The sequence below is a fragment of the Saprolegnia parasitica genome, assembly GCF_000151545.1.
Source record: "Saprolegnia parasitica CBS 223.65 unplaced genomic scaffold supercont2.7, whole genome shotgun sequence".
Taxonomy (NCBI): Eukaryota; Oomycota; class Saprolegniomycetes; order Saprolegniales; family Saprolegniaceae; genus Saprolegnia; species Saprolegnia parasitica.
This window is the reverse complement of record NW_012156401.1, coordinates 170,527-184,713: the sequence shown is the minus strand read 5'-3', so window position 1 is coordinate 184,713 and position 14,187 is coordinate 170,527. Positions and strand designations below refer to the sequence as shown.

Sequence of the window (14,187 nt, the reverse complement as noted above, 5' to 3'; positions counted from 1 at the left end):
CGGTGCGCTCTTCTGGCTCTGGATGCTGCCGCCGCAGAAGGCTGCCATGCAGGAGCTCAAGAAGCGCGGCGGCAAGAGCAAGCTTGCGGGCGCCATCTTGATCTTCATGTTCTTTGGCGCGCTCTCGTTCGCGATGACGAGCAACATCATGGCCATCTTCCCGTCGACCAAGTGCTACCGCATCGCCGGCGGCAAGGGCACGGTCAACGGCTCGTGCATCGTCAAGAAGTAAGCCCAAGACGCAGAAGTTTGTGCCTCTGCGCGTGTGTCCAGTGTCGTCTCTTTAATTCCTGCGAATGTATCCTTGGGATAGTTCATTTTTGTTTTTTGCGTGTGGCATCGATCTGTACATGACAATATTCTCCATAAAAGATTGGCCAAAAGATACGAGCTTGACAACTGTCACTTGTAAAGGCACTGCACCAACCGCTCATTCTTTTGGCTATTTCTGAGGATCCGAGTCGCAACTGAAGTGGATACAGACAAAAAGACTTGACCTGCCATGATGTACCTACTAGATTTGTGTCGGACGTCGGCACCTCAGAGCTCTTAGGCGTGGATCAGCTCGTCGTCCAAATATGTTGTCTACACATGAGTCTCACGAGCGAATGCTGGCAACCTCTCCGGATTAAGTCGGGGCCTCGTGGCAGATGCACCGACATGGCGATCTTGCAGACTTGGCCACGGATCCCTTGATGTCAACCACATCAACAAGGTACACACCTGCACTTGATACCCTGATAGACTGAAATTAGGGTAGGACGGTCTGTCGGCGCTCATGATTGTTCGTAAAGTGAAGTCATTGGTCGAGTGGCGATATTGATTGCAGCACAGTGCCTTATGCTCGCATGTAGTTCGCTGCGCTCGCGCCGCTTCTGCTGCCAACGCTTGGCCTCTCTAACCTCTTGATGTGTACGTGAGGCCGCATGAAGATGTGTTGCAAAGTGTGCTGTACTCCGAGATGGCACGCAAGCAAGCGGACTTCAACATGACCCAACGAGAAGCATGACAATAGGAGGCCATACGTGTTGGATACAAAGCAAATGCTGAAGTGAGCCTCTATGACTCAATCTACGATAACGGGCAGGAAGTGGCTGCAGTCCACTTCCCTACAAATGCCCATACTACTAGATCCAGAACATTCCGCCGGGGGGTCGACAATGGAACATTTGGCATGAAGATCCTAGAAAGATCCTAGAAGGATCTTCATCATACGTGGCCTATCTCTAGGCTTCAGATACAGCCGCCTAGGCTCCTAGAACCTGGGCTGTGTGTGCTGGCTGATCATGCAAGTCCTTTGACCAAGCAGGATATCGCCGATATACTACACAAAGCGAACAACATGTCTCTCAGACACCCAGCTTTGACCGCGAATACGGAGCAGGCCGTGTGGACAAGACTTGACACCATCCATCCATTCTCAGTAGCGAGGCGACCATCCATTGGGAGTGGTCTCTCGCATCCACCCCACTAATAATACGCAATGCTTGAATGTACTGCTGACGAGCACAAGCAAGGAGCTGAATCGCATGCGCATGTGGTACAGCGAATCGCCACGGATCTGGCAATAAGAAACAATCAGATCCTTGGAAGAGCCAATCAAAATCGTGGCTCTGGTCGCGTTAGGGCAAGCTCGGCGAATCAAAAGTCTGGCTCTGGGTTTTCGGATCGCAGAGAACGCTGCGTTGAGCCCAATCCTAACGGCCTTTTGAAGGGACGGCCATGGGGCAAGCAAGAGCTATCGAGGGTAACGAGTCGTCGCAATGAGGGGATTGGACAAGGCAAATGATGGGATGATTCATGCGAAGTCTTCGAGTTAGTTTTTGCTAATTTGATTTCAACGCGAACACGTTTGATTGATTGATTCATACAATATAAATGCGACTCGCATCGGGATCTATTGTGGCGCGACCTTGGCGGTCGGTGAGTGCTGCGTGGGCAACAGCAAGGGCCGCTTGGTATCGAGCCTCGCGCCCTTCGATACTGGTTTCATCTGTCCATACCCGGGCGAAAGCATCTGGCGTGGACTCGCGCTTGTTTGCCGCTTTGTCTGCAAGGCGTTTGGGATGCTGTGCTCGCGGTGTGTACTTGACGACCATGGCGAGACGGCACGGTGTCATGCCGTTGCGAAAAACGTGAGAGAGCCGTCGGAGTCCGCCGCACTCGACGCACTTCTTCTCGTCTCGGGCATCGCGCGGGCGAAGTAGTCTGGGTGTGTTCATGGCGAGGGATCGAGGCGTCAATAGAACTTGACCGTGATTGGTAGCCATCCGACACATTTTCTTGGGTGGTGCGCGACGCTGCACTGCCGCAGCTGCCATCGCAGTTGTCGGCGGGGCCGCTTTAGCCATGATCGCAGGTGCCACGGCCGTAGTCGGTGCTGCAGGTGCTAAAATCGCAGCTGGTGTTGCACGTGCGAATATCGCAGTTGGTGCTGCAGGTGCGGTGACAGCCGTCGAGGCCGCGGCCCTAGGGCATAGGACAGCGTAGTATCGGTGAAGCGCCGTCGTCCGGTGTGTTGCGCGGCGCTTCGGGTCCTTTGTGCAGCCCGTGATGTGTCGCGTGGTGGCATGGCACTCGACACAGGCTCGTTTGCCGTCGCTGTTGACGTAACGGTCCTTGGGATCGGGGCGGAGGCGAGCCATGGCAAAAGCGAAATGAACCATGTACACTCCGAAACATGATGCATATCGATATATTTTTGGAGTTCCAGTCACGTGGAAAAAGCTTCCGTGCGGGGTGAGCTGGCAGAAACTTTTGAACACGAAGCGTTGTCGAACGGAGGATAAAATAAGCTTGGCCCCCGTCCATGGCATCGGCTTTGTATTTTCAAAAAGACAGTCGCATATACTGTAGTCCCAACTCCACGTATAGTAAGGTAGCTCCCGCGACACATGAAAGAGAGGCTGTCAAGCAAAGTATTGATTGCATTGACTCATGCGGGTACTTACTCGCAGGCTTGCGGTGACTCGTGGTCCCGAAACAGTGTGTCAACCGCTGTTTTTGGCACTTTTACATTCGGCATGTGCCACAAACAACACGTCGCATTTTATCCAATCGCCAGTCCGGACGATAAACGCATCGATGCCATTGGCCATACGCAAAACAAATTTTGGCCAATCCACAGAGCGTATCTTTGAGCCAAACGACGAGGTTGTCGCGCGGGACGTCGCTTCGTCAGCAGCAGCAGCAACAACGACGACGACGAGATGGGCCAAGACGTCTCGGTGATCCTGGACCACGACGCCGTCGGTCGCCGGTCGCCGCCGACGGCCGTGGTCAACGAGGCGCGCTTTGCGTTCTGCGAGACGTGGGACGCGAAGAGCGTCGACCACCTCTTGACCACGTACACGGCGCAGTACCAGTCACTCCATGGCAGCGAGCTCCACAAGCAAGACGACCGGCGCCAAGCGCTCGAAAGCGAGATCCTCGAGCTCGAGGCCCACCTGCTGACACGCTTCCACGAAGCCGATTGTAGCGACGACGACGGGCTCCGTGCCTCGCTCGAGAGCAAGCGCCGGCAGCTCTACGCCTGGGTTCAAATGCCATCGCGCGACGCAATCGACTACGCGCTACCGCTGCACTGGTCGGTGTACATGGCCGCGGCCAAGCACGTCGAGACCGAGGCCAAGTTTGGCGCGCTCCGCCGGAAGCGTGTGCACTGGCACATGGCCACCTACGGGTACGAGATGGAGAAGGATCCGACCGCGGCCGCCGAGCTCGCGCGCATGGAGATGGACCGCCTCAAGTACGCTGCGCCGGCGCCCAACCACGAGATTGACGGCCACACAGACGACAACGCGAGCGAGTCGGAGATGGACTCGCTGGACGGCGGCGACTCGGACCTGGACGAGGACGGCGACAAGGACAAGGACAACAAGCCCAACGCTTTGACCGTCATCGACCTGGCGCCGAGTCCAGTGCTCACAGAAGCAGCGCTCGACGCACTTCGGGTGCCACCGCCACCGTCACCGCTCTTTGATCCATCGTTGCGCAGTCCGATATTCTTTGGGTACACCAATGCGCCCATGCAGAGTCCTGTCGACTTGACCAAGGCCAACGAGAAGGCCCTTGCGGACCGTGAGGCCGCGTACTTTGAGCTGCGGATCGCACGGGCCAAGAAGCGCATCGATGACGCGACAGCGATCGAACGAGGGAAGCTCAAGTCCCTCCTCGAGCGGCGCGACGCCACGCTGGAGAAGCGCCAGAAAGTCCATGCGGCGCGGGCCCGCGAGATGAACGAAGCCAAGCAAGAGGGGCTCGATCCGACGGCCGACTTTTTTCGAAAAATGGCATTGAGTGGCGACGTCTTGGCCGCCGACGAAGCCAAGGAAGACACTGTATTTACAACCCAAGAGGCAGCGATCCTCGGACGTATGGCCAAGGCAAGTGCAACTGGCGAAGACGAGATTGCTCTCCTGCAAGCACTGCAGTTTGGCCGGTCACCGCCGATCGCTCCGCGCCGACGCAAATTTCACGAAGCCGAGTTGGCCGAGCTCACGAAAAGCCTCGGGCAAGCCCGCATGGACTTGGTTGGTCCCTTTCAGCGTTCATTGAAGTTCTAAAACTCGGAAAATGCTAGGAAAATGCCGCCAAGACGCTCGATGAGACCAAAGCTCGGCTGGAAGCGCCAGCACCCGACAGCGGCGGGCCATCGGTCGCGAACCCGAATCACGCTCGGACACAGCTGCTCTTTGCGACCGACCAAGTCATTGCGGCCGAGAAACTCATTGCGAATTTGGCGGCGCGCATTTCGGAGGAAGAATTCATGCTGCAGCGCGCCGACGTCGTCCGGGATCTCGAAGCGCTCTACCTTCCGAGCTTTGCGCTGCTCGAGGGTCTTCCTGCCAATCGCGGGGACCCGATCGTGCTGCGGATGGAGCTGCTGGTGCTCTTCCACGCCCACGCAGCAACGCTCACGGCCAAGCTCAAGTACATTTATGCGTCGTACGTGGACGTCGCTTCGGGGCGGCTTCCAACCTCCGGGTTGACGCGCCTTCTTCGGTCCACTTTTGAGTTGTTCCACGCGCTGGGCGAGATCCACCTTGAATCGTCGTTGGACGACGGGTTCTGGGCGAATGTGGCGGCGCGGGCGTGTCCGCCGCAAGGCATGACGTGGCACGATTTCAAGCGCTTTAGCAAGGACGAGATCGCGCGATCGCAGCTCTTGGCGCGCATTTTCCGCGTGCCGTGGCGTCTCAGTGGGTGGAGTCGGCTCCAGACGCAGACGATAGCGCCGCTGCACCAGTTTGAGCTTGGCGCGATCTCGCTCTCGGACCTCAAGTTTACGCTCGCGAAGCAGCACCTTCGGCCGCGGATGGCGCTTGTACCGCACCGCATGGAAATCTTGCATATTCGCGCGCTCGCCATGGGCGCCAACGACCCGCTCAAGGCCGACTACAGCAAGTACCTCAAGTCGAGGAAGACCAAGGTACTCTCAAACGTCGTGCCCCTCGACCATGGCGCGTACCGCAACCTCGTGGTCTATCGCAACGAAGTGGCGATCCGGGCTGCCATTCGTCTCCAGACCTCGTGGCGCGCCAAGAAGGGCCGCCACGACGCGTACATGGCGGCCAAGAAGCAGGCGTTCTACCACGCCAAAGGCACGGCGCTTGTGGCGGCCCGGGCCGCGGCCGAAGCCGAGTGGCACAAGCTCGAGGCGACCAAAGACATGTCGCTCGAGAAGATGAAATTCGATGCCAAAATTCGCATGCGGCAAGTCAAATTACGCACGAAAGGCCTCGTGATGGACCGGCGCCAAGTGCTTTGCGTCATGATTGAGGAGGCCGTGCAAGATGCGCTGGAGGAGGTCGACCACCGATTTCGCGAAATGGAAGAAGATGCGGGCTACGTTCCCGTTCGCCTTCGGTTCGATCCGCTCAATATGGAGCATTTTGCCGAGATTTCGTCGAGCCTCATCGACCAGCTCAAGCGTGCGCGGCTGCCGACGCTGGAAACTGCGACTTTGCTCCAGCGCATTGCGGAAAAGGACAGAGAGGACGTGCCCGAGACAACGACGCCGATCGAGGCGCCCGGGCCGCCGCCCACCTTTCGCAGCAGCGCGGTTGAGCCCAAGCTCTTTGTCCCGGAAGCCTCGCTCCTCTCCAAGCAGGCGCAGATGGCGGCGCGGCACATTGCCATGATGCGCGGCGTCGGCGTGTCGTTTGCCGAGTGTTCGTCAATCGAGAAGCGGGTGTGGCTTGCGCTAGCGTCGTCGACACCCGAGCTCGACGACTGGAGCGACCGGCTTCAGTACGTCTGTGACGGCCTCACCGACTTTAAGCTCCGCGAGTTCCTGCTCGAATTGCCGTCCAAGCGCCACGCAATCGAGTACGTCCTCAGCTTCCGCAAGCACCTCGTTGGCAGCAACCAAAACGACGAGCTCGCTTTCGATCGAGAGGCGCTCGTCGCCGATCTCATGGGCCACTTTCGCCTTCTTCGGGGCGTCGACGCCTTGGCCGAGAGTCTTATGTTCATGGCGTCGTCCGACGTCGAGACATCGCTTCGGGATTCGACGGCAAAGACACTCGATGCGCAAGAAGTCTTCTTGGCCAAGCACGTGGCCAAAGCGCAGCTCAAGGCCGCGGCCATCGCGGCCAAGGCCCGGCAGCGCCGCGCCAATGGCCGGGACCTCGTCCAGCGACTCGAATTTGAACGCAAAACCAAGCCGCGGCCGTTGCCGACGCCAAGGCCAAGGCCGACGCCGCGATGCAAAAGTGGAAGCACGCACAGCGCTCGCTCGACTTGCTTCAGAGCCGGCTCGCCGCTGCCAATGTGGACGAAGCAGCACCCAAGACGTTGCCGCCGTCGCTCCACGATAGGACGTGCTGGGCCGAGCGGCTCAAGCGCACGTTGGCCGATGCGTCGAGCGATGCGTGGGTCGAGATGTTCCACGTGTGCCAGGACTTTCTGCACATCGCGTCGCATCTGGCGGTGCAGATTGCGCGCGAACACTACTTGCCACCGCACGAAAAGTCGATTTTACCCACGTCGTTGTCGGCACCGTTCCAGATGGACGGCCGGAACGACGACATTGTGCGCAGTAGCCATGGCAAAGGCCACCGCTTCGAGGTCCACAACATCCGGTTCCAAGTTGCCGTCGATGACCACGGCCGGTACGACGGCGCGGACGAGCTCGCCATGAAAGCGGCCGGCGCCGAAGTCCGCAACTCGGCGCTCTACCTTCCGACGTTGCTCTCGTGCCCGAACGTCTTGGCGCCGCTCGTGTGCACGGTCGACTACTGCGGCCTCCGCGTCCTCTGCGTCGCCAAACTCCCGATCGAGCGCTACGAGGTCAACGACCGGGGCGCGATCACTAACATTTCGACCGAATTTGTGTACGGCACCAACAACCGAGGACGCACTGTGACGTACCACAGCAAGAGCCTCGATGGCGCGGTGCGCAAGGCCAATGCGGCGCTCAACCTCACGGCCCACGGCGTTCGGGGGACCCAAGATCTCACGGCCAAGATGCTCTCGGGCGCTGGGGACATGCACGGGTACCTCGGGCGCGACGAGTGGCTTTGCTTGCTGCGCTTTCGCCGAAGCATGCCACCCGAAGATCCCGACACCACGCGGCATCTGCCAAGTTCGACGCGTGGGATGAGTATTTTATGGCGCCAACTCCGACCCACGTTGGTGCAAGCCCAACCGTTGCCGCTCTCGAGTGACGCGCTCTCGTTTCTGACCAATCAAACTTCCGACTGGGAGACGCACATTGAGCGCGTCACGGCTGCGACCGCCCACCTGCTTGACGACGTCATTCCAGCGTTCGCACGCAAGCTCGCGACGCGACCGGTACGTCAACCCCATCGTGGTGGTTCGGAAACGATGGACAATACGACAATGTATATGGGTAGATGTATGTGGACGCGCCGGGCTTTGATTTGGTGGCCGAGCTGCATCGGCACGGGATTAACGTCCGCCACCTCGGCTACCTCCGCGCACAGTTCCGGTACCAGCTCGCCGGCACGGCGACCATGACGTTCAACAGCAACGTCGTGAGAACGACGCAAGACATGACTCGTGAGGTGCAGCGCGGGGACGTTGTCTACATCCACGGAGACACGTACAATGTTCGCCTCCGTACCGTCTACCGGCAAAACCCTAACCCTTGTTTAGATTAGCACGTCCCGTGACGACGAAGTGTCGACAACAACGCTCACGCTGGATCGTCCGTACCCGCACGACTCGACACAAAACGTGACGGTGGCCACGGGTTCGATCCTCGACCCAACGCAGCAGCTTCGCGACCGCCTCCTTGTCGAGATGCTGCAGCGTACGATCAAAAACCTTCTGCGCTTTGCCCTGCGGCAGCTGCTCAAGTCGCGCCAGCTCGCGATTGGGCCCAACCATACCCAGTTGGTGCTGACGTACTTGAATTTTCTATCGGGCGTCGGCGACGGTGCCCACGCCTTCTGGGACACTCATGTCTTTGACGGCGTCCGCAGCCGGTTTGGCCCCATCGCTGTCTCGTACGTGGAGCGTCTTAACCTCCGGCGGGCACCAGTTGCGATCGCCAAGTACCTTTGCAAAAGCCTCGGCATGGACTTGACCGCCGACTGCTGGGCGCACTTTACAGCGTCGCCGCACGGCTTTGTTTTTACCGCCGACGACCTCGTGCTCGCTTCCACCGGTCGGATCAAGCACAATATGAGTCTTTTGCACTACGCCGCCGCGTCGCTGCTTCTAGATCGCGCGTCGCTCGTGCAAGGCACGACGTACCAAGCCGGCGTCCTCCACGATGCACCGGTGGGGTACTGGCCGCTCGCCGAGCGTCGCGGGTCCAAAGTGGCTCGCAACCTCGGGTCGTCGAGCGACCACGGCAAGTTTGCATCGTCCTGCGTCCTTGAGGCGAGTGGTCCCATTGCCAACGACGACTTGTGCCGCGCCGTGAGCTTTCCGTACGCTGCCCACGCGTACGTACTCCTGCTCAGAAGATCGTCTAAATCGTACCGATAGCTACATTGCCTGCCATCGCACGCAGCGGTGGGAGTCGACCGTGACGCTCGAGGCGTGGGCGTGTCCGACCAAGGACGGCAGCGGCATTCGCGCGATTCTGAGCCACGGCCGGTGCACCCTTGCCGTGCTCAAGAACCACCGCTGGGGCGCGTGGGTCAATATGCGCAACATCGACGTTGTCGTTACCGGTGGCCTTGTCGCGTTCGGGGAGTGGACCCACGTGGCGTGTACGTTTGACGGCGCGACGCTGCTCCTCTACGTCGGTGGTGTCCTCCACGGCGACTTGGACGTCGTGTCCGAAGTCGATGTGCAACTACAACGGCGGGATGCCAAGGTAGCGCTTCTCGAGGGCTAGGGTTATATCGGTTCGATGGATTGGTTGGGTAGTTTGCCGCTTTACGTGCCAACTTGGAGGCGCAAGAAGAGGTTGCCAAGACCGACTGCTTCAAGACAGTCGAGCGCGAGAGCCGGGTCTACTTTAGCACGAAAGAAGGCAAGAAATTCATCGCTGAGCTCGCCAAGAAGGTTCGCGACGAGGCCGAGTTCAAAGAGCGTCTGAACAAGAAGGCGTCCCAGCGCAAGCTCGAGGCCGAGGCGACACCGGTCAAGGTCAAACCCGCAACCAAGCCCGACTACGACATGCTCGCGAAGCAGCAGCACACGACGGCCATCTACCACGCCAAAGTCGATGCCATCATGGTTCGTCTGCATCGGAAACCCTCGCCGCTCAAAGCACCATATAGGACGCGTTCAAGAAGCTTCGAGTCGACCTCAACACCAAGATCGACAACGAGATTGCGGAAGAACTCTCGAAAGACTCTCGACCGTGTCGCATCGGGTGTGTCGCCAACGCCAGTTCCAACGGCAAGTACTTTGTCGGGTCGCTCGCCCACCTCGCGTACTACACCAAGCCCCTCTCACGGGATACCCTGTACCGCCACTACCTCGTCGGGTCGATCGACCGCGCGACCACGTCGGACCGCCTCTTTGAGCTATCGGCCGCGCGGTTCACTAAGGCACTGGCGTACACCCCGGAAGAGCCGTCGTTCTTAGCAGCGTACGCCATCAACATTTGCTCGTCGCTCAAGTACGACCTCGACCACCGCCGCAGTCAAGAGATGTACAAGGCCAAGGTCCGCCGCGCCCTCAGCGCGTTTCGGCTACGCGAAAACTACAAAGGGTGCGCAGAGATACTCAAGTACCTTCCCCGCGACGTGCGGTTCAGCGACCTCTTTCGAGAGGGTTACCGCTGCGTGACAGAGCTCTGCCCGAGCTACTGGACGCCCAACCCGACGGCGAGCAAGACCATGTCGCTTCTGGATCTGGCATCCCTGCCCGTGCACTACTTTCTCAGTGGCAACCCGGCGCAGTCGTCGCTGCAAGGGCTTTTGCACGACGAAGTCGCCGCGTACGCAGACATCATTTGCCGCGTCGTGACGATCTACGCCACGCACTATGGCGACGGCTTGACCGACCTCAAGTGGCTCTGCGACCTCGAGACACCCAGCGTCGTTGTGTACTTTGTACTGTGGCTCCAAGCCGGCGAGGATGGCCGGCGATTCGACCTCTCGAGTGTCCCAACCGTGACGCCCAAGGACATGGACGTCATAACGAGCGCGAACCGCTCGTGTCTCGCACTCAACCTCGCCAAGTACAACTGTAGCCGAAAGTGCATTGTCTCTAAAGCGATCGTAGGTGCACCGCGCTCACGGACAAGACCATCTGCATGATTGCGGTGCGCTGCAGCGGCCTCGAAGCACTGGATGTCTCGGGTCTCTCGCACCTCTCGGACGTTAGCGTCCTCGCACTCGCCAAGAGCTGTCGCAATCTTAAGTCGCTGCACGCCAGCGACTGCGGGCTGCTCACGGACGCAGGTATCGAGGCGCTGGCGGCGTGCATGGACCTCCGAGAGCTCATTCTTACCGGCTGCGGCAAGCTCACGGACGACAGCTTGCGCGCGATTGGGCTTGCCCACACGCGCCTGACGCGTCTCGAGCTTGGCTTTTGCATCCAGTTGAGCGATTTTGAGGGGTTTGCCCGTGTCTCGAACGCATTGAATCTCTCGACACTGGACGTCTCGGGCTGTCGGCGGCTCCAAGACGTAGGGCTCGCCGCGCTCTCCCGCAAATTCACCAAGCTCACCTCGCTCAACCTGGCCTACTGTGACAAGATCACCGATGTCGGTCTCTGGGTACGTCGTCTCGACGGCACCATCGATCGTATCTTGCAAACCGTTCGGTTAGGCGGTCACCCACAACTGCTTGGAGCTCACGAGCTTGAACCTGCAAGAGCTCGTGCTGCTGACGGACAAGGCGTTTACGTTTGACCACGAAGGCGACGGGCGCGCGAACGTCGCCCAGAGCCTCCTTCAGCACCTGCAAACGATCGTACTGGCCGACTGCAAGGGGCTAAGCGACACGGGTATCGCGTACCTGCACCACCGGGCGCGGTCCCTCGAGTCGCTCGACGTCTCGGGCTGTCTCCTGGCCACCGACCAAATGTTGTTGCGATGATGACAAGCACGAAGGACTCATATAAGAAATGATATGGATGTAGGCTCAAGTACACGACGCTGGATATCTTCAACGGCACCGAAGTCGGCAGCCACCTCCGTGTCCTCGACTTGAGCTTTTGCATGCAAGTAACGTCCGACGGTCTGCGCTACATTCGCGACCGGTGCAAGCACCTCGTCACCCTCTTCTTGACGGGCTGTGTGGGCGTCACGGATGACGCGATCATTGCGCTGCTTCGCGCCTGTCCTCGCCTCAGCCGCCTCGGCTTGGGCTACTGCCGCGACGTGACCGACGCCGTCCTCTTCGCCATCGCCGACACGCTTTGGCTGCAGGTGCTCTCGCTCACGCGGTGCGGCAAGATCACGGACGCCGGGGTGGCAGCGGTGGCGACGCAGTGCAACGGCCTCTCTGCACTCACCGTCGCGAGCTGCAAGCGACTCACGGATGCGTCGATGGCGGCGCTCCTCGAGCACTGCCCCAAGCTGCTTGAGCTGGACGTTGCCTACTGCCCCCACATCACCTCCCACGCGCTCGCACCGTTTGTGTCGACGCGGCTCGGTATGGTCCTTCGAAGCGACTGCCCGCTCAGCGCACCGCCGGTGCTCCTACACGACGACGTACTCCAAGAACGGCTCTTTCGAGAAGCCTCCAAGAAGCTGCAGCTGCCGCCGCTCGCACTGCACACGCCACGGCGGCTACCAACGCCTCGGACCGCGCGATCCGAGAGCGATGCCACGCCCACGATATCACGCAACAACGACGACGACGACGACGACGACGCATGACACTGGATTTAGTCGTGTAGCTCCGAGAGGTAGTTGACGACCCGTAGTAGCCGTCCTTGGTATTTCTCAAGAATTTGAATGTTGAGTGCCGTGTTGGTAAAGCCCTACCGCCATAGAAGTTACGTGAGTCTCGTCGAGAACCACTTCATAAGGTCATTAGTACCATGGCAGCGAGCTCGGCCAGCTGCGTGTCCCAGAGATGCGGGCCCTCCCCCGGCGACGCCACGGGCTCCAGACCGTGCACTGTATCGGTCGGCGCATGCAGAGCCGCGTCTTGTGCGGCTGCCCAGCGGTCCAAGGCCGCTCGCCACGTCGCCGCCATCTCGGTGGGCCCATCGACGGTCCGCATGTCGACGTCCTCGACCAAGGTGTCGGCCACGATATCGCTTGGTGGCGTGGTGGCTTCGATGAAAAGCGCTTCTTGCCGGCCCGAGAGACCGACACTCGCCAGCGACTCGCTTGCTTGCAGCCGTGTAAACACACGTCGCGGGTAGTTGGCCACGAGTTGAAAGTGCTCGAGGCCGGTGGCCGCAATGACCATGTCGAAGATCCCTTGGAGCGCCGCGTTAGGTGCAAAAAAACGAGTCGCGGGGCTTCCGCTGGGGAGCCGGACAACGATCTTGATGCGAGGCATCTCGGTCGGCGGCTCGTCGGGCACCCGGCCGGCAGCGTCGGCTTGAATTGCCTGCAAGCGCTACAGAGACGTCCACCCTGATGCTCGAAGTCACCGAGTCGATCGTACCTCCGCCTTGGCCTTTTGATGCGCTTCGGCGCGGGCGGTGGCCAGCGCTGCCTCCTCGGCGGCACGCCTTGCAGCGTCGACAGCTTCGCTCGGCAAGACGTCGACTTCGAGGTCGACGTTTAAAATCTGGACCTAGCATTTCAATGCATTTCAGAAACCGACCTCGCGAGACACATGCGGTCGTACTTGTGGCTCGGGCAGCACTTGACGCACGGCAATGTCAAAGGTCACACCGCCTTGCCGGACGAGGAGGATGTCGCCTTGCGTGATGGTTGTGTGGTTCTAGTCGCACGCTGCTTGTGATCTCATAAGTTGATGCTGTAAGTAAAAGGTACCTGGAGCGTGCGCTCGAGCAGTGCCTTGAGATCGAGCTGGCGGTCGCCGAACCCGTCGCCGAGCGGCTGGAGCTGTACAAAGCGGCCTCGGGCGAGACGGACAAAACGAACACCAATGTGCACGCTGTCGTGCGTAAGCAGGTCGAGCGACTTGGCAATCTTGGGCGGAATACCTAGTTGTCGTGGTCTGCGTCTGCCTCTGCGTCATGCAGGCCTCGTACCGATGGTGCCTTCGTCGGCCACAAACTCGAGGACGCTCGCGTGTGTCGTGGCGCTCAAGTGTGTGAGCTCAAAGGAGAGCACGCCCATGTCGAGCGCGTTCTGCGGATTGAGCGCTTCGAGCGCGGAGACGGGCAATGTGATCTTGTCGCCTGCGCAAGAGAGACGTGAGCGTCATGTGGTCCAAGAAGGAAGATCGCGTCTACCGTCATTGTCGATGGCCACGGCGCGGAGCGTCTGCTTGTAGGCGATGCCACCGGTAACGCGCTCGTCTTCGAGGCGCCGCTCTTCCTCCTAGCCCGGCGCCATGGGTGCGACGATCGAGTATGAAGCGGACGTACCTCGAGCTCGCGCTGGAGCTGTTCGGCCTTGCGCCGCTGGCTCTCGAGCTCCATCTCGACGCGGAGCTTCTCGGCCTGCTCCTTCCACTCGCGCTCCTTCTGCAGCTTCTTGCGCGCGGCCTCGCGCCGGGCCTCCTGCTCCTTGGCGAGCTTCTTCGCACGGGACCCCACGTCAAAGTCCATGGCCGGCTTCAAAATGCATGTGCCACCAAAGCGTCGCTTGCAATTGGATAAAAACACGCACATTTGAGGGTATTAAGCGCGCTTCCTTGTTGTAATACTTGTGTTTGG

At 59.8% G+C, this 14,187-nt stretch overlaps 2 protein-coding genes across 2 annotated transcripts; one reads left to right on the top strand and one right to left on the bottom strand.

The window, feature by feature from the left end:
- Positions 1–3,209: 3,209 nt before the first annotated feature.
- SPRG_02757 (hypothetical protein) lies at positions 3,210–12,314 on the top strand (the record flags this gene model as incomplete). The annotated part of the gene is made up of 11 exons (XM_012341344.1): positions 3,210–4,532; positions 4,583–6,634; positions 6,691–7,797; positions 7,860–8,075; positions 8,122–8,918; positions 8,962–9,295; positions 9,349–9,660; positions 9,705–10,612; positions 10,657–11,152; positions 11,205–11,461; positions 11,518–12,314. 11 exons carry the CDS (start codon positions 3,210–3,212, stop codon positions 12,257–12,259), a joined length of 8,544 nt encoding a protein of 2,847 aa, XP_012196734.1. The 3' UTR covers positions 12,260–12,314.
- Positions 12,256–14,087, bottom strand: SPRG_02756 (hypothetical protein). The gene is made up of 8 exons (XM_012341343.1): positions 13,897–14,087; positions 13,762–13,849; positions 13,558–13,707; positions 13,337–13,509; positions 13,188–13,283; positions 13,002–13,133; positions 12,423–12,953; positions 12,256–12,363 (listed from the first exon to the last, which is right to left on the bottom strand). The coding sequence occupies exons 1-8, from the start codon at positions 14,077–14,079 to the stop codon at positions 12,268–12,270; spliced, it is 1,449 nt and encodes a 482-aa protein (XP_012196733.1). The 5' UTR covers positions 14,080–14,087; the 3' UTR covers positions 12,256–12,267.
- Positions 14,088–14,187: the final 100 nt, after the last annotated feature.